The sequence below is a fragment of the Syngnathus leptorhynchus genome, chromosome 16 (genome assembly GCF_054491065.1).
Source record: "Syngnathus leptorhynchus isolate UIUO chromosome 16, UIUO_Slep, whole genome shotgun sequence".
NCBI classification, from domain to species: Eukaryota; Metazoa; Chordata; class Actinopteri; order Syngnathiformes; family Syngnathidae; genus Syngnathus; species Syngnathus leptorhynchus.
In genome coordinates this window covers 6,249,707-6,275,014 of record NC_141210.1, presented here as the reverse complement: position 1 = coordinate 6,275,014, position 25,308 = coordinate 6,249,707, and the positions used below count along the sequence as shown (strand labels likewise).

Here is a 25,308-nt window from a genome sequence, read left to right as displayed (position 1 = left end):
TGAAATATTATTTTATTACATTTAGTTAGTTTTTTTCCACCAGCAGGAAGGAAGGTCAAGAAGAAATTCCTTCCTTCCTCGCTGGCTTCCTTGCTTGCTTTCTCACTTTCTTGCTTCCTCACTTCCTTGCATCCTTACATTACATGACAGGGGGTGAGAAAATGTCAATTATTTTAGAATATCAAAGAAGATGCTGGAGGGGCTACATCGATTTCTGACATGGCGATAGCATCCCCCAGCCCTGGTGTAGCACCATCACTGCTTGCTGCAAAACTAGTTTGGTATCAAGAGAAATTAAGCCAAACTTGGATGGATTGATGTTTTGAATTATGTCATCGTCGTTTTGTGAGTCCCAGAAGGTTTTGGGGGGGGGGGGGGGGGAATACACAAATAATTCAACACATTCAGCTTCCTCCTTCCATTCAACACCAACAATTTTAAATCCATGTGAGTTTTTACTTTTTAATTTCTAGGCTCTTCTGGTAGTGTGATTGTGTTCAGTCAGAGGAAGTGGAGAGCGTTTCCTGCTCACCCCCACAATTCATCCTCCCCCACTCACATACGTGTTCAGGCTACCAGGCCGCCGCCCCCATTAAACCCTCCCTCCCTCACTCTGTCTCTCCTGGGTGTCTGCGCAGACGTGCACGCGCACAGCGGCGAAAGCAGTAGATCTGGAGCTAACTGCTAAATGCTAAAGGTTAGCCAACAGCAGCAGCAGCAGTGAGTTAAGAAGAAAATGGCGATCATGCAGGACGAATGCCTCCCCTCGTAGATGCTGCAAGCGCGTTCAAGGAATTCTTTTAGCCTTATAATCGGCTTTCCTTTTCCACTCTGGTGCACTTTATTCTTCAATGAGGTAAGGTATTTTTTTCCCACAATCTTCCTTTTCGTTTCTTCATTTTTTTTTTGACGCCCCGCGATGCCGTGCTATTGTAACCTTACCGGGCGTCATCGACACTGGCGGAGATAAGTTCAGCCGTCGTCGTTGTTGTTTGAGTTGATCGAGCTGAGCTAACTCGGTAGTTAAGGCCAATAAGCCTTTTTAAGCAGTTTGCAAATAAAAATGTTCGTGCATTTACTGACTTGTAATTATAGAACTGCTGGCCAGGTACCATTTGTATTCAGAGCTAGCATTATAGTTATTGGTTAAAGCGTTTTATTTAATTTCACTTATCATATGTAAGCCATTGCAATTTTCAAAGACAATTTAGTGAGTACAAAGTTGCGTTTTGCATCAACGTTTGTTGTGTTTAACACGACCGCAAGTGAATTAGCAGCTTCGTCGTAGCTACTGTTAGCGTTAGCTGCTATGCTATTTTAACGACGCAGATTATTCGGCGGTCGTGCAAACACCCTCGCCGGCTTTTACGATAGCTTCCAAATGCTTTTTCTTGTGATCGATTGACGTTTGTGCATTTACTTTTGAATGCGGTGCAGCCTAGGTGTAATTTGGTGAGTGGATAGTTGTGCAGTTTCGATTTAGATTGGAGGCGATTATAACACCCTCTGTCGGTAAAGGGGCAACTATCAGCTGGTTGGTACCAGTAAACACATCGCCTTGCTTTTTTTTTTTTTTTTGCGCTTGTATGCTTGAGACTTTATTAAGCAGGGCAGACGAGGTCACGGGGCACAATAAGATTTTTGCGCAGGCTCACGACGGGGCTTTTGTTAGTGTCGGTCGCGCTGGAAAAGTACCAGTGGAGTCGAGAGAGGAGCCATGTTGGTTAAAGCTGTGAGTGGGCCAACAGCTGAGGAGATAATGGCCGATCAGGACCTGAGCTGTAACTCTGACCTAAACGCTCTTTCCCCCGTCTGCACACCAGACACGCACGCACACATACAGCCGGCTGGACCTGAACATAGAAAACAGTTTGCTTCGATTTTTTTGTTTCTCCCTGTTGTGCAGATCAACTTGTTTTCCTGCATATTTTGCATTGTTCGCAAACTGTAATTGGTAATACTTGCTTACATGTCTCGCAGTTTTTGTGGCCGTTTGCCTTAACATCACCGTCAACACTCAATGCAAGCCGATGCAAATGAAGAGATTTGTAACGTGTAACGTTTTGAGATTAATCCAATTCATTTGTATTTTTTGTTGTTGTTTTTTTTAGATTCGGAATTGGAAGCTTTTGGCACCAAAGAAACTGAAGCATCTTAACAGGTGTGTGAGTCCATATGAGCAATGAAGTCATGCACACGGGGCGAGCAAGCAAGCCGATTTCGATTTTGGCAGAATACATTTGGAGTTTTTGAAGTTTGGTCATGTGACATTTGCAAGCTGGGTCGTGATTGGACATTACCTGAGCACTGAGCGTCTCTGATGTCATTTCCAATCGATAGCTAGTGGCAAAACGTCCGCCCCCGATATGGATAAAAATGAGTGCATTTTACTCCTTAACTGGTATTGCATAAACTCAGTATTAATCACAATGCCATCTTTAGACTTGTAGGGATGCATATAAGATGATTTTTTTTAACTTTAAGCAAAAAAAAAATACTAAACACTCCCTTTGTCTCATCACTTACTTCAATTTAGTTCCGTGGTGGCAAAGCATTACTTTTATCTAAATGAACTCTTCCTCTTACATTGACGATGTCCCATGATAGAATCCCCCCCTTAAATGAATTATATTTGGAAACGGGTTTGCTAAACAAATGTTCGGTACTAAACTGCAAAACATTTTTTCTTATCTAATCTAAAAGTTCCATTCTCATTTCAAGGTTTCCTCATAAAAGGAAGTGATGCGTGGGCCGTCACGTTTTCACCCAATTATATTTGTCGCGGTTTGTGTGTGGTTGCATGGAGTGTGTATGCGGACGCTGGATGGGCAGCTGACGCTTATGCAAGCACATGCAGTTCCGTTTGAATTGAATTGGAGAGTCTGGTTTGGTCTCGGCCGCATTGTGCTGAGTAAGCTTTGCTGTTTTAAATCGCTCAATGAGAATCCACGGTCCTAATGTTTTGTGTGTATGCTCGTGTGTGCATGTGCAGAGATGTTTGTGTTGAGCTCATTGTCTCTCGCCACTTTGTCCACATGTAGTCACACAAAGAAGCTGGAAAAAGGCAGCCAGTCCATCACCTGCATGTGCAATTTCCCGAACTGGATGTGTTTTTTTTTTTTTTTATTCTGACCACCAATTTGCGCTAGCTAGTCACTTGTTTGTCTGTGCTAATGTTGGGAACATGGTTGTAAACGTTCACACTTAAGAGCATATCTTGAAATTCTAAAAAAATGTTTTCTTTCGCAGAGCTGATAGCATGGCAACTTGTGCTTATTATAATTGCAGAACGTCTGACTAGTTGCTAAGTTATTCGACTCGTTGCCAATTTTTCCAATCTGGTTTTAGTCCTCAATGTGCACACAATTTAATGGCGCTCAACTTTATACTTTGTTGCCGCTGCGACAAAGTATGCTAGTTGATCATTGCCTCTTGCGTGCAGTAAAACCACACCTAAAGGGGTTAAAAGACATCGCCGAGCAGAAAGGATTGTTTGAATGCGGTCGAGCTGTGTAAATTGACTCTGATTCAAATTGCAAAACAAAAAAATTATCCTAGTAGTTAAATTTGAACTCGGGATGTATTCATTGTTTGTTTGTTTTTTTGTTGTGTTTTTTTTGGGTGGGGGTTACAGTTGAATGTTCAACTATACTTGACAATGTGCTCCTACTTGGCTCGAGGGAACTTTATGATAATGAGTATCTTTGGTTCTGTGTTTAGGAATGTGATTAGCTTTTGTGAGTCATGGGGGGAGTTCCTCGCTTATAAAATGAATAATTGTTACTGTCACGTGTGTAAATACTCATCCTGGCAAGAAAATGTAGATGCCTGAGCCAAGTCGGCAGTTCATCGGATACAAGTCTTCGATTAATTGTTGCTCCATTTGAGGAAAAGTTCTGTTTCGCCAACCAAAATTGCAAAATTAGCATGACCTGAAGTGACCCCCACTGGGAGATTGGTGGGAAAGCCACTTAATCATCCATACAAAGCCTCCTCTGTCGGACTGTTTGTATAGAAAAGATAACTGGGTTCGTCACTTTTAATTGAGTGATGGCTTTACTGCCCGGTGGGGAGGGTGGGGGTTTTCAGTGTTAAGCCGGTATCAGAACATGCTAATGCGAATCGATGCAAATTATGGAGCGAGCTGCATGCAAATTAGCCACGCGAGCATCCCGGGCTTTTGTTCTTCCAACTGGGTGAAATCCTTGAGCGTGTTTCCGAGCAGCCTTTGATGTCTGTAGGTCTTGTTTGGGTGCACATCTTGCATTTCGGTGCGAGGCTTAACACTTTCTCCAGGCTACAAATAGAATCAATACACGATTCCATTCTCGACTCGACTTCACCGAATGACTCAAATGTTTCTTGCAAAAACAGACGCCCACTGTGTTTTTTTATGACGAGTCTTGCAGCAAGCAGATGTCTGATTTGTATTGCGTCATAAATCCCAAATGGTTTCTAGTTGTATGTGCTGTCATTGATAGCTTGTGTCAACAAGCGTCGTCCGTGATCATCTTATAAAAGTGTAGTTGCGGTTAATTTAATCTAAATATTTTTCAAGAAAATACATACGCGGTTTTGACCTTTTCCAACAATGTTATTGTTTGAGTTTTCTGCAGCGCCTCATCGCCGTCATCCCCCCTTTCGTTTTTTTTTTTTCTTTCTCGCTCACAATAGAGAGCAAAGTATGTGCTGAATAGTGGAGTAAATTGTCCAGATATTTTCATGCATTTCAAACAGAACAAAGGGCATCTTTAGTGAAAAGATGTTTTTGGAATGCCAATCCTGTTCATCAGTCTGGTGACGCGGCTCCTGGCTGTGTTGTAAATGGATGCATTGTGCGAGTCGCTACTGACGATTTGCTTTTGTCTTTTTTTTTGGTAAGCACAGAGCCTGCCGAATGTCGGTCGATGTGATACTTGATAAAATGACCCCCCCCTGAAGAAAGTATAAATAATAAATAACCTTGTCATTTTGAGGTGCGGGTTCATAACTCTGTTTCGCTTGCTACTGTCTAATGTTTTGTTTCTTGACCGTCTGTCTCGGTGAGGCAATCAAAACAGTAAGCACATTTCCAGTAGATGTTATTTTGACCTTATGCTTCTCGCCTACTTAATCTTTACTCCGCCTTGATTTTTGTTTTGTTTTGCCACTCTCGGTGCCTGCTTCCCCACGTCAGCTGGAGTTGACGGGGGGGATGGGGATTGTCAACCCATTCATAAACAGATGCCGTCTGTATTGGTGTGTGTTCTCTCCAGGAGGCTCCCACCATGCTCTGCTGTTGTTCTTGAACCCAGAACCATCTGCTGAAGCACTTGGTGGTTGGGACGGAGCAAGGCTACCAAGGGCATGGGGGGGAGGTGTGGGGAACCAAATGGTAGCCGCATTTACATTTAATGAAAGAGCTGTAATGGCTCGTGATGGAAAGAAATGTTGAGTTTTTGCATCGCAGCACTTGAGTCATGTGGGCAAATAAATGAGTCTAAAAACGGTTTTGTTACCTTTTTTTTTGCCCGTCTGTTTATGTCACTAAATAAGGCCCTAGTTGTAATCCCATTAATGGCTTAAACAGAAGCCTGCATCTTTCTGCTGCAGGCTAAATGCTGCACCTGCAGATAGCACAAGCAATATCGTGCAACCTAATATCCAGTTGGGGAAATGTACGCAGTTGGCTAGAAGGCCAAAAAAAAAAAAAAAAAATAGCCAGTTTGGACAAAATGAGCGTCTTAGCATTTTTTTGCACGAGTATGTCCGAATGTGGAAAAAAAAATAGCCTTGTTGATGTTTTGTAGTAACTGCTTATCTTGGGTGATGTGTTTAAAAAAAAAGAAAATCAAACTTTGTCTTAATGTTCTCCACAGGGAACCCACCCACAGAAGGGACACGCTGTGGATGGAAGAAAGCGAGAAACGCAGTGTGTGACTAAGACGGAGGATAAGACTAACAGGAGTGGACACAAGGTAAAGACCAATTAACTGTTGACTGGGCTACTTTCAGAAGACAACAAAAAAAAAAACACAGACTTCCCTGCAGGAGACTGAAGCAAAAACACAAGGTTGTGCATATTTCGCTCATGGCCGCCGTGTGTTTGTGTCACAAGTTTCAAACCCCTCCCATCCTCTAAAATGTTATCTGCCCCGAACCACGCACACACAGACACGCAGGCTGTGACGTGAATGCTCGTCGCTCGACGGTCTGGAGTCGCTTGACTTGTGAAAGTCAGATTGTGGGTTCAGGAAAGAGCCAGCTGTTCCATAAGCTCCTTAAACACTCGGAAGAACATTGTGGCAACAGTGGCCCGTGCGGTCATCTAGCCAAGACAAGCCTGGAGGATTTGCGTGTTAGGAAGTGTTTTCCTTAACAGCTTTGACACACTATTCTGGGAAATTTTTCTCTCGAGTGAGGATATTTGCGGCATTTTAATACCCAGTTTTTCTTTCTCTCCCCCCCCCCCCCCCCTTTTTTTTTTTTGGTCAAACAAGTTTTTGTTTTTTTAATTATAATTATTATTTTTATTTTTAATCCACCATGTTCAGGACCTTAAAAAGTGCTCTTCTAATCACTTCAGGTGGCAGAACTATTTTTTTTTATGTAGTCAAATGAGTTCCTCTTGGCTTCTTCCGATCATGAAATTACAGTAATTGTACATGTGATGTCATTGTAAAAACAAAAGGACTGGATCTTTACTCTTAGGACAAGTCCCCGCGAAAAGTGCATCGAGTACAAGTTGTGCAGAATTCACACGGCACTCTTGAGCTTGGCTGGCTCTGACCCCTTTTTCTTTTCCATACATGTTCCAAGCTGCAGCTGCATTCCACTCGCATCATCCTCAAAGATGTCACTCCTCTTTCTACATTCCGATTCCCCCCCCCCCCCCCCCAGTGTTCTTACTTTGCTCTTTTAATTGTTCCTATTCTTTTGTGAACATGTTTTCTCCAGTCTCTCTCCTCCCAACCGTCTGTAAGATGATCGCAGCCGTGGCGGCGCTGCCAACTTTTGGGGCCCACGTGACGGCTGTGCTAGAAAGGAAACTGCAGAAAATAATGCAACGCAATAAACATTTTAAGAACGTGTCTTGTATGATGAGAGAGGCAAGTTTGTAGCATATTTGAATTGTATTAATTCGCGAGTACTCGCAGTCGGTGTTTTTGTAGCCGTTTCGACTCAGTCGCTTATGAGTCAAGACTGAGAAATGTAAACAACTTGGTTCCGTGGAATCAGACAGTTGTTTTGTGTTATTGGCACAGTTATTGGTGGCTGTTTTATTTTTTTTTTTCAGTTTTCTTCATTCCGACTGGTTGCAGGAATAATTCGGTTGTGTGTGTGTCTTCGTATTGCTCTCGAAATATGGCTGAGCAACTCGTGGAAGGCGAGATACTAAAAGCTGGCTGAATGCCCAGGGCTTCAGATAGTGAGTTGAGAGTAACTAAAGATGGAGCAAGACGTCGGTGTGCCTTGTCAGCATGCCCAGCGTCTATCTTACTGTTTTTAAAAATTTTTGCAAAGAAAACCAAAGTAGATGGGCCCGCTATTACTTTTCATAATAAGACTAAAACTACAAATATTTCTCCCAAAACTCGAAAGCTTCATTGCCTCGAAACTCTTGTCCATTGTCCACACATGGACTGGTTTGTTTGCTTCTATGTATTGACCAGTGAAGTTAAGTGTTAAGCTTTTTGAACTTAGTTTATAAATAGACTCGTGTACTGCTGCAGTGGGCAGGAAGAGCGGAAACACCTTCCAACCTCTTTTGAAAAGGTCTATAGAGTTGTACACACACTTGTCACTGTCAAATACACTTGTCCACTTGGACCGAAGGCTACGTGGGTCCATATTTTTGGCGGCATTGTATCTCAAATCTGTATAAATTAATGGTTCAACACTATTGACTACAATGATACTTTTTTTTGTTTTTTTTTTCTCCCTTCAGAAATCCAAACGGCATCCCCTTTCTGAAATCCCCGCACACCAACGCACATTCAGTGTTCATCAAGGCCTCAGCGATGCCAAGGGGGCCCGATCAAGCAGCCGCCCACTCTGAACAAGCCGGCCTCTTCGCCCCAGACCCTTGAGGCTGTACCTGCTAAAGAAGTCCCCCTTTCCCTCGTCACCCTGGGAACCCGAGAAAATACGTTCTCCTGTCAACCCGGGGAGGCCCTCAAGCCCATACACGAGCTGCAGCAGCGGGCTGCCCTCGCAGGTAAGCAACAGGCACTTGGGCGGGTCGGGTCTGGTCGGGGGCCTGGCTTTGAAGGCGACTTTGTTCTGGTGCTGGATCAAATCTATTTCTGTGAGATTTAATGGGGGAGAAAATTGCAAACATTTTGGTTCTGAACCGTTTAGTTGGCCAACCGAGGTTCCATCGAGTAAAAGAATCCAAATCTAAAAATGTTGACATGCCAGGTTCCATGAATTTCAAATGCTACTAAGCATCTGTGTCATTTGTCTCGTCAGTCAGACGAGTGAAACTTTTGTTTTTGCTTTCGTACATCTAAACCACACCCCAAGGCCTGAATCATTAGAAACCGGATTTTTTTTTTCTCCTTTGTCTCCCTGCTTAATTTTGTTTAAACAGATTTTAAGCAGATGCTCAAGGACAAAAAAAGGACACTGACGGAAAAACTGGAAAAAAGTCAATTATTGCAACTAGTGACAAGATTGAGCCAATCTTGTAATTATTTTTGGTTTGAATCAACAAGTAATATTTTTGGTTCTGCATTTAGCGGAGTCTGCTATGCTCTTTCCTTCTTCTCCCGTAATGCCCTTCTCACTTTTGTTTACTTGTTCTGTTCAGTCACTCTTCTTTTCCATGTTCCGTCTTCCGTTTTTTGTGTGTGTGTCCTCAGGTAAAGACCTCACTGACAGCTTTCCTCTCTCACCTCTCTCTCTCTCTCTCTCTCTCTTTCCAGGCATGGCTCCCATTCGGGATTCCGTCAGCCATTCCCCTAATCAAACAGGTGACTACACGTTCCCTTCTTTTCAATTCCTCTTTTGTTCCTTTTTAAGTGTTGTGCCGCTTAGCTAGCTAGTCACCTCTTGTATTTCTTTTGAGCTATATTTAAGAATGTGAGAGTTGAATGAAGAGAAAACATTGTTTATGTATAGAATATGCATATTTTGTTGTCCTTGACCATTTAACCCAGTTTGCTCTCCCAAACTCCTTTTCATTTCCTTTCTGTTGTTATTGCTTCCAATTGTTGTAACTCTTTGCTCTGCTTGATGAATTAATTGGAGCTGGTGCAAGCTTTTTGTTCTTGCTTTGAAAATGGCAACATGAGTCAATGCTGACACCAGGTAGTTTTTTCAAAACATTAGCACGGTAAAAGGAAATAAAAACGTATTCTTAGTGAATAGGCGGCTGTCGACAACCACACCCAGCGTACTGTTGCATGCCAAAGGTTAAACCAATAATGAGGTCATTATTATGCTGTCAAAGTACATAACACGGCTTCTGTTGGTCTTTGTTTCCTTCAAGGCCTGGAACACCCTGGCTTGGATTCGCAGTATGAGCCCTCTCCCTGGTCTTCTGGCTCTCCCTGCAGCGGCGACAGCAACAGCAGTTGGGGGAAGGTCCTAGTGGACGGAAGCACAGATAAAGCCAACAACCCCACCTCAACTAGTTCTTCTGTCTGGCCCCCGTCATCGTCTTCGTTCTCTTGTTCCTCCTCCTCGTCCTCTTCCGGCTGCGGGTCAGGATCCGACCCCGAGTTGGCGTCAGAATGCATGGATGCGGACTCGAGCCCGTCGACCGGCTCCGAGAATAACTTTGCGGCGATCGCCGTGACGACCGGGATGATGTCAGCAAACGCGTCTTCCGCCGAGTCTCCGTCGACATTCGCTCCTTCCTCTGACATGATGGTCGGCGTTTCGATGAACGGAGACAGCAACGGCAATAGTTGTCGGGTTAACGGCGGAGGCGTCGGAACAATCTGCGGTGCAAAAAACGGAAATAGCAACATTACTGGACACCCTCACTTCTCTGTGGCCGGGTCCAGCGGTATTGGCAGCAATAACTTGGGTAACCATAACAAGCTTGTTAACAACAGTGTCTGGGGCACTCAGTCAGGCAACACCATGATGGCTTCCAGCGAAAGCATCATTGGAGGCTTGACTCCTCCCCCAAATGCCAACCATGGTGCCTGGCCACAAAATTCAACCCTGGGCCCCCAACGTCCTCTCCAGCCTCAGGGGATGAATTCAAAATTGGGTATCGCTCCCCAGCAAGGCTCCTTGATGGGATGGGGTGGCATGGCAGCTCCCGACAAAAGCAGTATGATGGAAGACATGGAGGTGAATAATGGTACATCAAGCAGCAATGTGTTAGGAGGCAGCGGCAGTGGAAATGGTGGCCCGCCGCCCGCCAACTTTAACACTGAATCCAACGGACCAAATAACACTATGACGATGAATACTACTACTTCTACTATTACTACTACTAACACGACGATGACCTCTGTTCCACCAAACTCTATGGCCTCGCCACAACTGAGCGGCGAATGCTCCTGGGGCTCGATTGGAGGAGCGGGGAACGGTGGTCTGCTGCCCAACGGAAACACTTCATCCGCCCCCCAGCGCCCCCACGGAGAGATGGCGGGTCCCGGAACCTTTGGTACGCCTTGGGATGCATCTACCTACTCTGGAGATAAGGGTCCCCCAAATTCAGACACTGTGAACCCACAAGCCCCTGCCTTAATGCAGGCCGGGAATTCCCAAATGTCCACTACTGCTGCTGTTAAGAGTAATAATAACAACCACCATGGCACCGGGGGTTCACGCTGGGATCAGGGGCCTGCCAGTAACCCAAATCCGAGTCAGAGCAACAACCCCTGGGGTCTCAGTACAAATCAAACCCCAGCCTCTGCAGGACAAATCCCAGGGACTGTGAACCAAACTTCAATGAGCTCTTCTTTGGGGGTACCTCGCCCTTGGGGAAGCAGCGCATCATCTTCCTCCTCCTCGTCCTCCTCGTCCACGTCTAACAAGCTGTCTAATGGAGAGTGGGGAGCAACCCACGGGAACAACCATTCGGATGCTGAAAGTCAAAAGGGAGGTGCTGCTAACAATGGCTGGAAGAGCCTGGAGGACGACGCCATTGGCATGGGAGGCGGAGGGCCTGGTAGCGCAAGCCTGGCTGGCGTATCGGCAGGCTGGGGCCGCTCCGGAGGAAGCGAAGGAAGCGGCGAGAGCTCCGGAGGCCAGTCCGGCTCGGACCGAGAGAATGCCCTGTCGAAAGGAGGGAATCGAAGAAAAGTCAACAATCCGACAACAATCGTAGCCTTACCGACTCGAACCGACGTGGACCCGAGGGTCCTATCGAATACCGGGTGGGGACAAACACCCATACAACAGAATACTGCTTGGGATGTGAGTTCCATCAACAAGCAGCCACTGGCTCTCCGAGGAGATGAAAGAAAACAACGATCCGGCTGGGGAACAGCGACACCCACGCAGACCGCTCCGAGCCAGACCTCTGGGGGTACAGGTATGTGGATAAAGGGACATTTTTGACTACTAAAGGCAGCATCAAAAACTTTATTTTTATTCATATTGACAGGTTGGGGTGATGGTCCAGGTTCTGCAAGCACAGATACTGGAAGTTCTGGTTGGGGAGAGCCACAATCAACCTCCGGGTGGGATAACAGAGGCCAGGGAAGTGGCTGGGATAATGGATCCAGTTACAAAGGGGGCAACAACAACAGTAAAGATGACAGGTGAATGTTTTAGTAAAAAAAATCTTGACTGACCGCTCAAAGTGTTTGCCCAATTTGACACATTATGCATGTATGTCAAATTTTCATTCACCCCTTCCAGATCCAATACATGGACAAATGCGCCCAAACAGCAGCAGGGCTGGAGTTCCAGCAGCGGCAATGAGGATGAAGGCTGGGGTCCAGCTGGAGTTAGTTCCAGAGCAGTGTCTAACAACCACTGGGGAGATCCCCACAAAGGTGCCGGGTCGGTAGGCTGGGACAGCGACAGCGACCGATCAGGTTCCGGATGCTGGAGCGAGCCAGGCCGAACCAACACCAGCAGCAGCAACACCTGGGGAGGAAGCGGAGGGTCAAATACTCCAGACCAGAGTACTCCCACCCCTGGCTCCAACTGGGGCGACTCCAAACCCAGTCATCAAAATAAAAGCCAAGGCTGGGCAGAGCCAGTGAAGAACACCCAGGTTTCCCAGAACTGGGGTGACTCCAATTCTAAGCCCTCGTATACTTCCAACGAGTGGGGCAAAGGTCCAGACTCCAATATGTCAAGGGCCAACACCAAGCCGACTGGTAAGTCAATATCCTGATGCCATTTAGTTAATGTACACTTTTAAACATCTCAAAGACTTTGAACGAGGAATTGATTCTGTCATCAGGCTGGTTGGGAGGTCCCATGCCCACAGTGGGTCAAAAGAACGACGCCGCAACTGGGTGGGAGGAGCCGTCTCCAGAATCCGTTCGTCGACGGATGGAGATCGATGATGGAACCTCAGCTTGGGGAGACCCTGGTAGGGGCACCTCAACGAAACTGAAGTTTGAACCGTGCCGATTGTTTTTCACTTTGCTGTCATTTGGATCTCCCTTTCCTGCAATAGTGAAATACCACGGCGGCGCTGTCAACATGCGGAACCGAACGAGCCAATCAGACCAGGACAACGTGGGGCCATCTTCTCAACACCAATCTCACGCATCACATAGCTCGACACATCCTCCTCAGTCCATGCAGCCTCGTGGGCAAGACAAAAGTGGCAATTCAGGTGAGTTCACTCAATATGTGCACTAAAATCCGAAATTTGATGTTCGTGACAGTTTTAGGGTTCATTTTCACCACGTAACTCCATTCCATCATTCCTATAATTATGTGCTTTAATACAAGTATAGACAATTCTGAAATTTAGTGATGGGGAAGAAAAATAGCTGTGAAATGAAGCTAATATGGGCATGTTAGCACAAGCCGACTCTGTACGCTTGTAATGACAAGAAACTATGTTGCCATTTTCATAACTGCCTTCTATTTCCTTTTACTTTCACAATTTTTTTTTTCGGTACTTTTCCCTGTAAGCAGCCATTGTGTTTGAGGCAATGTTTTTGGCAGACACGGTTGAGTCATCCCTTAAGAATGCTAAGAGGATCGTCAAATTACACCCCCACACCGCAGCCTCCCCCCCCCCCCCCCCTCTTATTAGCCCCCCTTCCGCCTTTTCTCTCTCTCTCGTGCTTGCCAAGTGCGCTCGCAATAGAAAGCCAGACTTTTGTCAGGGTTTCGAGACACGCAGTTGACAAGGTTGGCTTATGTGGAAACGGGAACGTTCTGTGTGAAAGAGCCGGCCGGGGGAAAGGGAAGGGAGGGGCTATCGGGGTTATACTGGGACTCTGTCGAGTGAGCTAACTTGAATGGCAAAGTAGATAATGAGGAAGTTCTGGGGCCACCTAGGCAGCTTCTTTGAAAAGAAAACCTTCATAGATTTTTGGGTGATATATTTGTTAATGGGGAGGAGGGACATCTAGACACAAGCTGCCAACATTTTGAAATCTTTTACGTAACAGTCAAGGCGTGCTTGCCTCGCGGTACATGTGGGACACCAGAGCCTCGGGCCACCCTGTGATCTGGCCTATTTTTACTCGGAAGGTATCCTTGGCATCTCAGGAGATGCAACCAGGGCTTGTCGCTCAACTGTAACACAAACCCTCATAAATGAAGAGCATTAGATGGTGGGAGTTGGCTGCAGCAATAAGTGGGGTCAGCAGGAATATTCTCATGCTTGTTTTTTTTTTGGGGGGGGGGGGGGGCGGAATGGTACACGGTATGTTCTGAATGTTGTATGATGACCACGGTGTGGTCAGAGTTCTGATATTAGCCTCCAGTACTTGAAACAACATCCTAAATGGTGTTTTCGCTTTTTAGGTTGGGGTGAGCCATATCCCCAGCAGAAAGAGTCCTCAACATGGGGTGAACCCAGCTCGACTCCGCCCGTGACAGTGGACAATGGGACATCTGCCTGGGGGAAGCCAGTGGACACTCGCCCGAGCTGGAATGAACCCAGTCGAGATAATAGAGAACCCGCATCTGGTTGGGGAGGTCGACATAAGTCTGGTGAGTGTGACGAGAGCAAGTTCATGTGGTTGTACGTTTACCTCCAATTAAATATAAAAAAAAAAAAGTGAATGTTCATGATTACTGTTTTTGTGTGTGTGACCCTTGTCAGGTCTTGGTTCCAAACCAATGGACACGTGGCGCGGTGATGACTCTATGGGTAACAGTTGGGACCAGGAAGAGGAAGTAGAGATTGGCATGTGGACTAACAACCAACAGGAAAACAGATCACATGACCAAAACACCTGGAACTACAAGCATAAGGGATCCTGCAAGGTTTGTTTTTCTTTCTGCAAGACACTCGCACTAATTAGAACTTGCCATTTATTGTGACTCGTTTCATTTGCCGTCATCATTTTGTATTTTTTTTTTTTAGATGAATAAACCTGTAAACAAACCAGACGAGCCGTGGATGAAACCGTTCATGAACCAGTTCAACAACATGAGCTTTTCAGTAAGTGTTTGACCACGGGCGTTGTCGGTGAGGTTTTTTGTCATGTCGTGGATCACGTACAAACCAAAACACTTAGCCGAATGATGGACGAAGTGTTGCAGTCGTTAAAACGCTACCTCATCCCAAAAGCTATTATCAAGATGGCATCGTATGTCTTTTCTTTCAGGGCCCATCTTAATTCTTTAATCACCCAAATTAATTCTTTTTTTCTTCTTCTTGCAATTCTCCTTCTCCAGCGAGACTCTCCTGATGACTCCATGAAAACTGGAGCAGGTATGGTGCAAGACAAGCGCATGGACTCGATGGATTTCGGTGGAGTAATGGGGAAGAATACTGGGTCCCAACACCAGCTCTCCAAAGAGTCCCCCATGGATCGTAGTTCTTACTATGACAAGGTAAACCTTCGCTCCTTAAAACAGAAGTCTCCAATGAAATGTCCTTCCCTTTCCAAAATGAATACGGTAGTGCGTGCACTAACTTGCTGCGCCCCACAGTGGCAACTTGGATGCACTGCACTTTACTCATGTTAAGAGAATTGTACACGACTTTCAATAGATGACTGATCACGATATCACTAAGTAATCATTAATTGCTTGGCAGTTTTTTTTCTTGCCTTTGCTGCTCTTGCACACTTTCCTACAAGATATAACTCTTTGCTTTGCTTTATTGGTACCACCTCACTCTTCCTTTAACTCTTTCCCTCAAATTAACCACATTGTTCCTTTTCTGTTTGTGTGCGGCTGGCACTGTGCTTCCCCCCCCCCCCGTGCTTGCGATCCAATCCGCCACCCGGCCTTGCTTCCGCAGCCGTCCGCTTCCCTCTCTGCTTCAGCCGAGCACTACTCCAGTCAAAGCATGAGCTTTTCCCCTCCCGCTTCCACTCAGCCTATCCTATGTCACGACCCCGGGCCATCTCCCACCCACTCTAGCCCTGGCGTCTCTCGGCAGGTGAGTGCGCGAGCAAAACAAAAGATCTGCTTTCCCATCAAGGTCTCACTTTGCATCCCCCCCATTTGCCGAGTCGCAAATTTCTAAATTGCATTTGCGGCTTGAGTTACAGTTGAGGTTTATTCTCTGCTTTTGTTTTCTTTTTCTTGTCTCTTTACTTAGAATGTAAACCCAATGCTGGGTGGCAGCAGCTTAGCACAGGGCCGCGGTGGGATGCAGTCTCAACTCCCTCATCCCAATTTCCGGAATCAAGTGCCTCCTCCCATCATGCCCTCTCAGGTAGCGTATGGTCACCTTCGACTGCAGGTTGAGCAAAATGAGCTTCATAAAGACATTTCTGTCTTTTTTTATTTTATTCCCCCCCCTCAGGTCCCTCCACCCCTGTTAAAATACCCAGGTGGTACTGGAGCCCTGAACCCTCTGTTGGGTCCTCAGCAGGTGGCTGTGCTTAACCAGCTCTCTCAACTCAACCAGCTGACCCAGTTGCAGGTAAAGTGCCAGAAATGGTCAAATCAACAACCAGCTAAACATTTTATTTTTTACATGCTATACTACAAACAGATCTACTTCATTTTTTTTTTATTTTTTTTTTTGCAGCGTCTTATTCTTCTCCAGCAGCAGCAACAACAGCAGCAGCAGCAACAGAAGGCCCAGAACCAGAGAGCGATGCCCGTGGGACGACCGTCTGAGCAGGTTGGTTTGTCATCATTGTACACGTTCTAGTCTGGGTCTCTTATTTTGTAACTGCCGTTCCTTAGACTCGCCCTATCGGTTCATCTCCATCAATGATTCAGCCTCCACGTCACCTGGACACTTCTTTGCTGAAGCAGTCCCCAGCCCTTAAACCATACCTGGATAACTACTTGCCCCACAACAGCCCTGACATGGTGAAAGACGCTTCCACAATTGGATCCTTCAGCAACTTCCCTTTAAGTATGTTCAACAATAAAACGGCATGGCGTGAATGAATTGTTTTGTCAAATCTAAATGTTTCTTCTGTTCTTTTCACATCAGGCTTGAACCCTAACCTGAATGTATCCCTGGACATGGGTGTTGGGACTAATGCTGGCGGAGCTTTAAGCTACAAAGAACCGCCCCAGTCCAGACTGAAGAAACTGTGGGTTGCCGACCCTCTGGAGCAGAACAGCAAATCTGGTACACATGACTTTACGTGTTTGGCAAACATCTCAGTGATTGATCATGTTAGAATTGTAATTTAATGCGTCTCCTGTTTTTCCCACAGGTGCTATTTCGTCAGGGCTGCGTCTGGAGGACTCTCCCTTTTATGACTTCCTGTCCCCCGGCCCATCTCCCCTGAGTCCTCCCGGCCAATCAATGGGCTCAGTGGGTGACGTCTGGCCGCCCCGTGCCAATTCCCCACCACCCCACGGAAACACCGTCACCTGGCCCCCAGGTACGTCGGCGTCGTCCGTGCACAGTCCGACGACAATGTTTTGCCTGGGAAGCGGCTAACGGCTTGTGTCTGTGCGCAGAGTTCCGACCCGGTGAACCTTGGAAAGGTTACCCCAACATTGATCCTGAAACTGACCCTTACGTGACCCCCGGTAGTGTCATTAATAACCTCTCCATCAACACCGTCCGTGACACAGACCACCTCAGGGACAGGAACAATGGTAAGTCATGAGCACAAATTTTCAGTGAGTGATACTAGAATTTGGTAAAGAGTGAGATTAATCCCGCCCCTTCCCTCCGTTTGACCAGGGCCATCCTCATCACTGAACACCACGATGCCTTCTAACAGTGCCTGGTCATCCATTCGTGCCTCCAGCCACAGCGGTTCCCTCACCAGTACAGCACAAAGCACTTCAGGTAAGCATTCAAACTTATTATTCACTTGAGAGGAATGGGCGGGGATTGGGATTTTTCAAATTAGTTCAGATTTTCCTTGAGTTAAAAGTTGTTTGTGCTCCCGTGTCCATGTAGCCAGACCCAGTGAGTCAAAATGGTCTCCCGGCATTGGTTCTGTATCAAACTCCTCTCTGGCCCATGAGCTGTGGAAGGTCCCCCTGCCTCCCAAGGCGCTGTCCGTGGCGGCCCCCTCCAGACCTCCACCTGGCCTCACCGGTCAGAAGCCCAACTCGGTCTCCTCTGGCTGGGATGGCTCGGCCCTGAGGCTGGGCGGGTGGGGCCCCACCGACTCCACATACGCACCTGGTGAGACATATAGAAACACAAAGTGAACAAAACTTTTTCTTATTTTTCTTCTCCACATTTTAACCATCAATTGATTGCCATCAGGCTCCAGTTGGGGTGACAGCAACAGCTCAGGGAGAACCCAATGGCTTGTTCTGAAAAACCTCACACCTCAGGTATGCACACAAAATCAAACTCATGTACAGCGTCCGGTCGGTCTGCGCCATTTAACTTCTTCTCCAACGCTCCCACAGATTGACGGCTCGACGCTGAGGACTCTGTGCATGCAGCATGGCCCTCTGATCACATTCCACCTCAACCTGCCGCACGGTAACGCTGTGGTGTGCTACAGCTCCAAGGATGAGGCTGCCAAGGCCCAGAAGAGCCTGCACATGTAAGAGCAGTCCAGATATTTGCGCTTGTCATTTCCTCCACCGTAATATCAGAGTTGACTTGGAGTCCGTCCTATTTTGGATATTCATCGCGTCATAGATACAAACACTCACACCTTGCTCTTGTGCCCAGGTGTGTTTTGGGGAACACGACTATTCTGGCCAAGTTTGCCAGCGAGGAGGAAATCAGCCGCTTCTTTGCACAAGGGCAGTCATTGGCCACTCCCTCCTCGGGCTGGCAGGCCATCGGCTCGTCTCAGAGCAGAATGGATCAGTCCCACGTTTTTCCCAGCCGCGCCGCCGAGCCCAGCCAATGGAACAGCGGCGATCTCCACGGCTCCTCCCTCTGGGGCGGGCACAATTATTCCAGTAGCCTGTGGGGGAGCCCCAGCGGCACGGAGGTGGGAAGGATCGGCAGCCCTTCTCCAATCAGCTCCTTCCTCCCGGTGGATCACCTGGCCGGCGCCGGGGACTCCATGTGAGTGAGCGTCGGCAAGGGTTAGTGGCAAATTGTCAATAATCAGCAGAATGAAAACAAAAGAAGTGGCACTACTCACTTATGACAAGATGTTCAACAAAACGGGGTCCCCCCCCCCCCCTGTGGAAAACAAGTTACGTTTCTCTCTCTGCACATATGTCCACTTTGTTTTAGCCCAAAAACATATCAGTCGGAATACTTGAATCCTGCAGGCCAATTCTATAATGTGAACGGATGGGTATTTGCTTCCAGGTAGTGCTCTTTCACACCGAAAAAAGCTTCAATTGAGCTCATTATTATAAACATATATATATATATATATTTGTTTCCTTCGTCGTGTTTTTTTTTTTAAATTCCAATTATTTTTTTTCTTGTTTTGCTGACAATGTTGGAGTAAGAGCTTTTTAAACTTTGCACTGAATGTGTTTTTTTGTTTGTTTTTTCCTCAGTATATATTTAATCTGCAATATAGAGGGAGCAGCCAGTTTTTTCCAGTGTAGCTGTTTACTCATTGAGGTCCTTACCGTGTATGCGTGGCTGTACAGTGTGCGCGTGTGTGCGCGTGTGTGTGTGTGTGTGTGTGTGTGCGTGTGTGTGCGCGTGTGTTTGCGCGCGCTCCTTTCTTGCCTTGGCACGCCTGTCGTGGAGTTTGAGATCAACAGATAAATTCAAGAAGAAAAAAACTAATTCGGGAGGATTATCTCGGGATAGTTAAAGAGAGAAAAAAAAAAGTATTGCACCAATGTTTGTTTGAAAACTAAAGAACGTTGAGCTCTGCAGTGCAAAGGACTGTAGCCGCAGCTGGGACTAGCAAGCCCCAGCTACCCTAATGTAGGGGCCGGGGCCTATCTAGCAAGCCCTCCCTAACGCCCCCACACGGGCAAGGGTGGGAACAGCACTTTCAGAATAGGCTTTCGATATTTTGGAGGTGCCACACTGCAACCTCTTGTTTACAAGACTTAGGAGGCGGAACGTGTGTTCATCCTTCATTTTAAAGAGAAGATGGAGTTAAAAAAAAAAATAAAAATAAAAATAAAAAAAAATTATATAAAACTGTGAAAAAAACTTAAAAACATTTCTAAAACGAAAAAAAATCACAAAAATAATGTTAGCGAGGATGAAGAAGATGCTTTGTAACTCTGGGAATTCGGATCAGTGTTTTTGGCCATGGTGTTGGTTATTTGAATTATTCCTCTGTCTGCTAAATAACCAGCAATGGTTCTCAGGAAATTAAGCCAGTTTTTCCCCCCCTCCTTATAGTTGATTTAAAGAGAAAAAAAAACTACTACTACTACTCCTCCTCCTTGTAGGAAAGGAAAATCCAACTTCTAGCACTGAAAACTATGTATGATATGGTCTGTAAGTTTCTTTTCTCTGCCAAATAACTGCTTTAAGCTGGAGAAGCTCAACACACTGCTTTCAATATGCTGTCTTTTGAGGGTTGGGGAGGTCCAAGTGTGTGCGCGCGTGTGTGTGTGTGCGTGTGAGAGATCATATTTGTTTGTGTGCGTGCGTCTTCTCCACTCCACCCGTGTTCAAATCAACAGTGGGGGGGGGAGTGCAAATGTTGTATAAACCAAGAGAAAGGCGAAACTGTATCTATGCATACTGTAGCTTCTCACGGCCTACTGAGAGGTGTTTTTTTTTTTCCTTCTTTTTTTTCTTTTCATGTCCGACAAGTTTTAAATGTTTCATTCAGTACGACAACATTTTAAACGACATATTTAGCTCTCATTGCCAGTGTTTTTTTTTTGTTTTGTTTGTTTTTTGGGGGGAAAGAAAAAAAAGGAAAGAAGCAACATGTTTGTTTTTGTTTTTATAAACAGTGAAGCAAAAGTCGTCCACATTTCATTGCCTTGATCCCAATTGTGTCCGCACATGCAACAACAAGTCAAGTGGCTTCTACCTGTTTACAAATGGAATATGATTGTATTGTTGTGCTGGGGAGGGAGGGAGGGCATCTTAAACCTGATCAATAATGTGTGAATGTGCGTCCATGTTCATAGATGTCCCATCTCGGTTGTCGTGTAGCTCCCATGATGCTCAACTTCTTTTTGTGTGGAGGGGGAGGGGCTTAAAAAAAAGCTTCCGAGTGCACATGAGCGTTAGCGAAGCCATGGACCTTAAACTCTTCAGTGCGTGTGCTATAGGTTTTTTTTTTTTGTTTTTGTTTTTTTTGTTTTGTTTTTTTGACAAGTACGACACGTTGGCTTTAGTTTTTAAGTCGAGCAGTGATTAACAATGAGTATTAGCCACAAGTGTGTGTGCGTGTGTGATTGCGTGCGCGCTAGCGTGCGCGCTAGTATTGAACTGCTCTACCAAATAATTCAATCAAAATCTTAGTTTACTTAATTCCACATCTCTTTGCTTAAACTGTGTTTTTGTGGGTCTTATGAGACACAATTTATCAAGAGGAACATTTGAAATTGTTTTTTTTTTTTTTGTGATTAACTTAACTGACATGTTGAAGAGAGGAGCCTTGGATTTTGCACTTGGTGGGTTTGGGTTTACCCAGAGCCGTTCGTAAGGAACCATCGGTCGGAATAGGCGGTGAGCTGGTGATGATGGCGTTGTATTTTGTTGCAAAAGTGGATGAATGTGTGTGTGTGTGTTATAGTTTAGTTAGTTTAGTGACAGGGTAAATTGTGTAAATGGAGACGATGGTGTTTTGCTGTCTTCTTTGGAGAAGCTGCAAGTTGTCTTCTTGTCCAACCACTTGTTGCTGTCCAATAGAAACATTTTTGTCCCCTCCAAAAAGTTATTAATGGCCTACAGATGCCGCAAGGTGGCGGAAAAGCACTATTTTATCCAAAGGCAACTCCTCAACCCAGTTAAATTTACTTGAAGTTTAAAAAAATAAAAGTTACTCAAAAAACAAATATGTAGGGATGTTTGCTTTTCAACAGACGTTGTCGTCATGGAAACAGGCAGTCACAGGGACGGCGGGAAAAACCAGGAAGTCTGTCACTTGTCGTTTTCTGGAATAAACAGCTTGCCCGATTCTGGATTTGCTTGAGCCTCCCGCTTGCTTTTCTTTCTCATCACTGATCCAGCGTCAGTTTGTCCTCTTAGCTCTCAACCAAGACTAACAATCATCTTGGATGATCTTTCAGTTGCAGCAAAGCGTTCTCTCTCTCTCCCGCTTTGCGAGCTTCCGCCCGCTTCTTCTCAATCCCTCTTTTTCGGCTTTCTTGGATAGATAGCTTTCTTAACAATGGCGTTGGAAGGAGGATGGAGGTTTATCTTTTGTGACAGCTTGCTAAAAAAAAACACTTAATGTCCGTAAACTATTGCTAAAGACCACATTATTACCACAGATATTCTTTGCCAAGGAAATATGTGCCTCCTACAGAAAGGCGATAAAGCTTTGAGGGGGGTCACGCTAGCTAGCCGACCTTTCTGCAGCATGACTGCATCCCCCCGTTGTGTCGAAGCAAAATGCTCACGTGACTGCTTGACTACACAAACTAGAGTTCCATAAGATGATGCCAAATGGAGGTGGTAGCGGGAATGAAAGGGACAAGGGGGGGCGAGGGGGTCAAGAGGGAGTGTGTTTTATGAATGTGTGTGCGTGTGTGTTTACGAAGCAGGACAATGCGGAATGCTTGAAGCCAAGTGTTTTGCAACGATGATTTAAGGAAAACCTTTTGAGCGAGAACCACCTTGAGCACTGTACAATCTCCAGGGCTGCCTAGCAGCTTCCCAAGATGGAAGGGGAGGGAGGAGGGAGGGAAGCTGGCAGGTGATACTTTACTACTTTTTATTATTTAAGAAGAATAATGTGACTATGTTCTCCTCTTGACTGAACTCTTCTGTGCGCAAACACCCAGTGGCAATTATTGTCGATCAAAAATGCTTGACACACAAAAACGATGCCCCGCCACCCAAAAAAAAAAAAAAAAAAAGTAAACTGTGATTATCTGCTGTCTTTTTATTTTTTTTGTCGGAGTATAAATATGCGCAAAAAACAAAACAAAAGCTTTAGTCTAACCAGCACAAAGTGGCTGGGTGTCGCTCAGTGAGACTATGCAGTGGAGTGTTGAACCCAGGCTTCCATGTCCAACTTGGGTTTTTGTTGTGTTCTTGAAAATACCTTAAAAAAGAAAAAAAAAAAAGTTGACAGGATTCCCAATAATATTCCTCAAACATGTTGTGCCATTGAATCCTACTGCTACTACTAATAATGGAGAGGAAGAAAAAAAAAAAAAGGTTTACCTAGCAACCGCCAGGCCAGTTGTAGCAGGAAGTGGGTGCGTGGTCAGGTCCATTCGTTTCTTTTCCCAGCTCGGCGATAGACTGGCGAAAGTGCAAATTTTACACAACTTTTTTATAGAGATTCTATCAATCCACAGTGTCTAGTTGGATCACCTTTTATTATGCACATTGCTTTGGGAGACTGTTGAATCAATAATATCTCTCTCTATATATGAGAATATGTACTGACAGTGTCTCTAATCATCGAGAGGGGGGGGGGGGCGCGTCTTCCTCTCCTAGAAATAACAGGAAGTAACTTTATTTTCAAACGTCTTCCTTGGGTCATCACAGGATTTTATCTTAACACTTTTGGGGGAACTGCACTTTTTGAAGGACAATCTTTATTTCGGTATATTGATACATTAATTTAAAAAAAAAAAAAGTGAACGAAGTCGCCTAATATGACAAGGTATTAAAACCAACTCCAGTGTGCTCTAATATGAATGTCTCCTCTGATGCTGTCTGTTTGGTTTCATTTAATATTTTTACTTTTTTTTGTTTTTGCTTGGTTTAAGTATTTTTTCCCTTATTTTTTTTCTGAATTTTTAGTGCTCTTAAGAGAATGTGTACTAAGGTGTAGACTTGTAGGTAGTAGGTCTTCTGTTGGCTGTACTCGTATACTGATTACTGTTTGTAACCTCTGGCCCCTTCAGCCAGCATACAAAGCTGTATAACTTGGGTACAACCCTCAATAAAAGACTAACAATCACCTTTATGTCTCTTTCTTTGTGCTTCGCTGAAAGAGATAAGTAGACAAACTCCAATTATACCGTTAAAATATTCCTTTAAAAAAAAAAAGTATGCTTTACGGCGAGACGATTTCTTTATTAACTCGAAAGAATTACAAATGTCTGGAATGGGGGGGGGGGACAAAGACATTTTGTTTCAGCTGTTTAAATACAAATGCAAGACTGCAGCAGGAGCAGATCCCAATACCACCACGAATACAGGACGTGGACACATTTGGTGACGTCTTGCTGTGAAGGTTGAACGATGTGACACTGCATTAAAAAAAGAAAAGTCAAACTCTGGGGAATTATACGGTACTAGATGTCTCATAAAAGACTTGCCTCTAGTGTGTTTTTATTTCTATTCTATTCATACACATCCTTCTTGTCTGCGATGTACTGTACGATCTCCGAAGGAGTCATCAACTTCTCTGCTTCTGCGTCGGGAATCTCAAAGCCTGCAGAGATAAGGGATTAATAAATAGCTACAGGAAGGAATGGACCAAACACTCACCAAACTCATCCTCCATGGCCATAATGATCTCCACTTGATCCAGGCTGTCCAGACCCAAGTCTTTCATAAAGTGGGAGGTCGCCACCAGCTGAGGGGCATTCAAGGACAGAAGCGTTTACAAACGATCATGTAGAGTGTTTCCCAGTGTATAAACATGACTCCACCTTCTCGGGGTTAATCTTGTCGTAGAGCTTGAGAACATACATGACGCGGTCTTTGATGGTCTCAAGAGTGAGGGGAGGCAGGTCGCCGTATTGCCTGCATAGAACGCCTGAGGAGATCTGGAAGCAGGGAAGCAGCTCCATCAACGCACATGTCAATGTTATTAAAAAAAATATCTTGATTGTTTTGATCACCGATTCGGCCAAATGATAACCTTCCAGAGCTCCAGTGAAATACTCAAAACTGACAAAATGAAGAGTCATCATCCATTCCACCTAAAGAGCATGCAGTTGGAACTTTGTTAGCAAGCTAGTCAACCTGACTGACGTGGGGCTATACGTAAGGCATAAATATAGCAGATTTTGAGAAACTGGTCGCGGGATGACATTTTAATTGCCCACCCCATCGATCTGTTATCCAGCATGAGCTTTCTCATGCTATGTAACCGCAACTGTTTTGAAAGGCGTCGGTAGGTCATGGCGGCACACGCTAGGCCACAGCACCTCAATGATAAGGGACACTCACGGGGTTCTGGGAGAGCCACCGCGTCCTCCGACTGGCTGCGGCGAAAGAGAGAGGTCGGAGAGCGGCTGCCGCGGGGATCGGAGCGGCTCTCATTGCCAGGTTAGCGGACAGAAGCCGCAGCGATGGTCGGGCGAGAGAGCGGACGCATTTTTGCAGGGCACGGGACGCCATGACGGGAAGAAGTCGGCAGGTACCCAGCATGCACTGCGAGAAAGAAGACTTCGGGTTAGTTGGCTCGTGAGTGAACGATTCGTTTAAAAGAACAGCTCTTTTCAGTGAACGAGAATGAATGAATCACTTCCTAAATTGATTCGTTCTTTTTTTCAGTTCATATGACTTCAACCAGTAGATGTCAGTCATGCGCATTGAAGCTAATGCCACCACGCTGTAAAACAAATGACGTGAGTTCCCGTTGACAAACGAGTCGTGAATTGCATTTCCAGACAATAATGAGCAGATCTCCGTTTGCTCATATCATTACAACTCGGTCATAAATTTGTATGAAACTCAGACTATATGACAGAATATTTGTTTTTTTGGACAAGGCTGGTCTTTTTGATTAGGTTTTGAGCATCTTTTATGCGTGTTGACGTAATGATCCGAACTAGTGTATGAGAATA

At 45.4% G+C, this 25,308-nt stretch overlaps 2 protein-coding genes across 5 annotated transcripts; one reads left to right on the top strand and one right to left on the bottom strand.

Annotated features, from left to right (window-relative positions):
• The first annotated feature begins 613 nt into the window (after nucleotides 1-613).
• Nucleotides 614-23,468, top strand: LOC147044448 (trinucleotide repeat-containing gene 6A protein-like). Of its 4 annotated transcripts, XM_085934320.1 has the most exons (27): nucleotides 614-856; nucleotides 2,112-2,161; nucleotides 5,859-5,957; nucleotides 7,928-8,197; nucleotides 8,907-8,954; nucleotides 9,473-11,479; nucleotides 11,552-11,708; nucleotides 11,809-12,275; nucleotides 12,362-12,493; nucleotides 12,581-12,742; nucleotides 13,891-14,079; nucleotides 14,192-14,355; nucleotides 14,456-14,533; nucleotides 14,770-14,928; nucleotides 15,341-15,481; nucleotides 15,644-15,760; nucleotides 15,851-15,970; nucleotides 16,079-16,174; nucleotides 16,240-16,414; nucleotides 16,496-16,636; nucleotides 16,725-16,895; nucleotides 16,975-17,115; nucleotides 17,204-17,311; nucleotides 17,426-17,656; nucleotides 17,741-17,811; nucleotides 17,890-18,029; nucleotides 18,161-23,468. In XM_085934320.1, the coding sequence occupies exons 5-27, from the start codon at nucleotides 8,909-8,911 to the stop codon at nucleotides 18,507-18,509; spliced, it is 5,562 nt and encodes a 1,853-aa protein (XP_085790446.1). In that variant the 5' UTR covers nucleotides 614-856; nucleotides 2,112-2,161; nucleotides 5,859-5,957; nucleotides 7,928-8,197; nucleotides 8,907-8,908; the 3' UTR covers nucleotides 18,510-23,468. The 4 variants fall into 4 exon arrangements, with proteins under 4 accessions (XP_085790446.1, XP_085790449.1, XP_085790448.1 ...); XM_085934323.1 differs by lacking the exon at nucleotides 8,907-8,954; XM_085934322.1 differs by lacking the exon at nucleotides 15,341-15,481 and having other exon boundaries at nucleotides 615-856.
• Nucleotides 23,469-23,563: 95 nt separating this feature from the next.
• ndufab1b (NADH:ubiquinone oxidoreductase subunit AB1b) lies at nucleotides 23,564-24,908 on the bottom strand. The gene is made up of 5 exons (XM_085934327.1): nucleotides 24,689-24,908; nucleotides 24,166-24,282; nucleotides 24,002-24,089; nucleotides 23,830-23,945; nucleotides 23,564-23,760 (listed from the first exon to the last, which is right to left on the bottom strand). Exons 1-4 carry the CDS (start codon nucleotides 24,887-24,889, stop codon nucleotides 23,854-23,856), a joined length of 498 nt encoding a protein of 165 aa, XP_085790453.1. The 5' UTR covers nucleotides 24,890-24,908; the 3' UTR covers nucleotides 23,564-23,760; nucleotides 23,830-23,853.
• Between the last annotated feature and the right edge of the window lie 400 nt (nucleotides 24,909-25,308).

Coding starts and splice junctions, on each gene's coding strand:
- LOC147044448 (XM_085934320.1), top strand. CDS start 8,909: ATGGCTCCCATTCGGGATTCCGTCAGCCATTCCCCTAATCAAACAG. Junction 11,709..11,808: donor AACAACAGTAAAGATGACAG/GTGAATGTTTTA, acceptor CACCCCTTCCAG/ATCCAATACATGGACAAATG. Junction 16,637..16,724: donor GGAGCAGAACAGCAAATCTG/GTACACATGACT, acceptor TTTTTCCCACAG/GTGCTATTTCGTCAGGGCTG.
- ndufab1b (XM_085934327.1), bottom strand. CDS start 24,889: ATGCTGGGTACCTGCCGACTTCTTCCCGTCATGGCGTCCCGTGCCCTG. Junction 24,283..24,688: donor GGTGGCTCTCCCAGAACCCC/GTGAGTGTCCCT, acceptor CCCTGCTTCCAG/ATCTCCTCAGGCGTTCTATG. Junction 23,946..24,001: donor GGCCATGGAGGATGAGTTTG/GTGAGTGTTTGG, acceptor TTATCTCTGCAG/GCTTTGAGATTCCCGACGCA.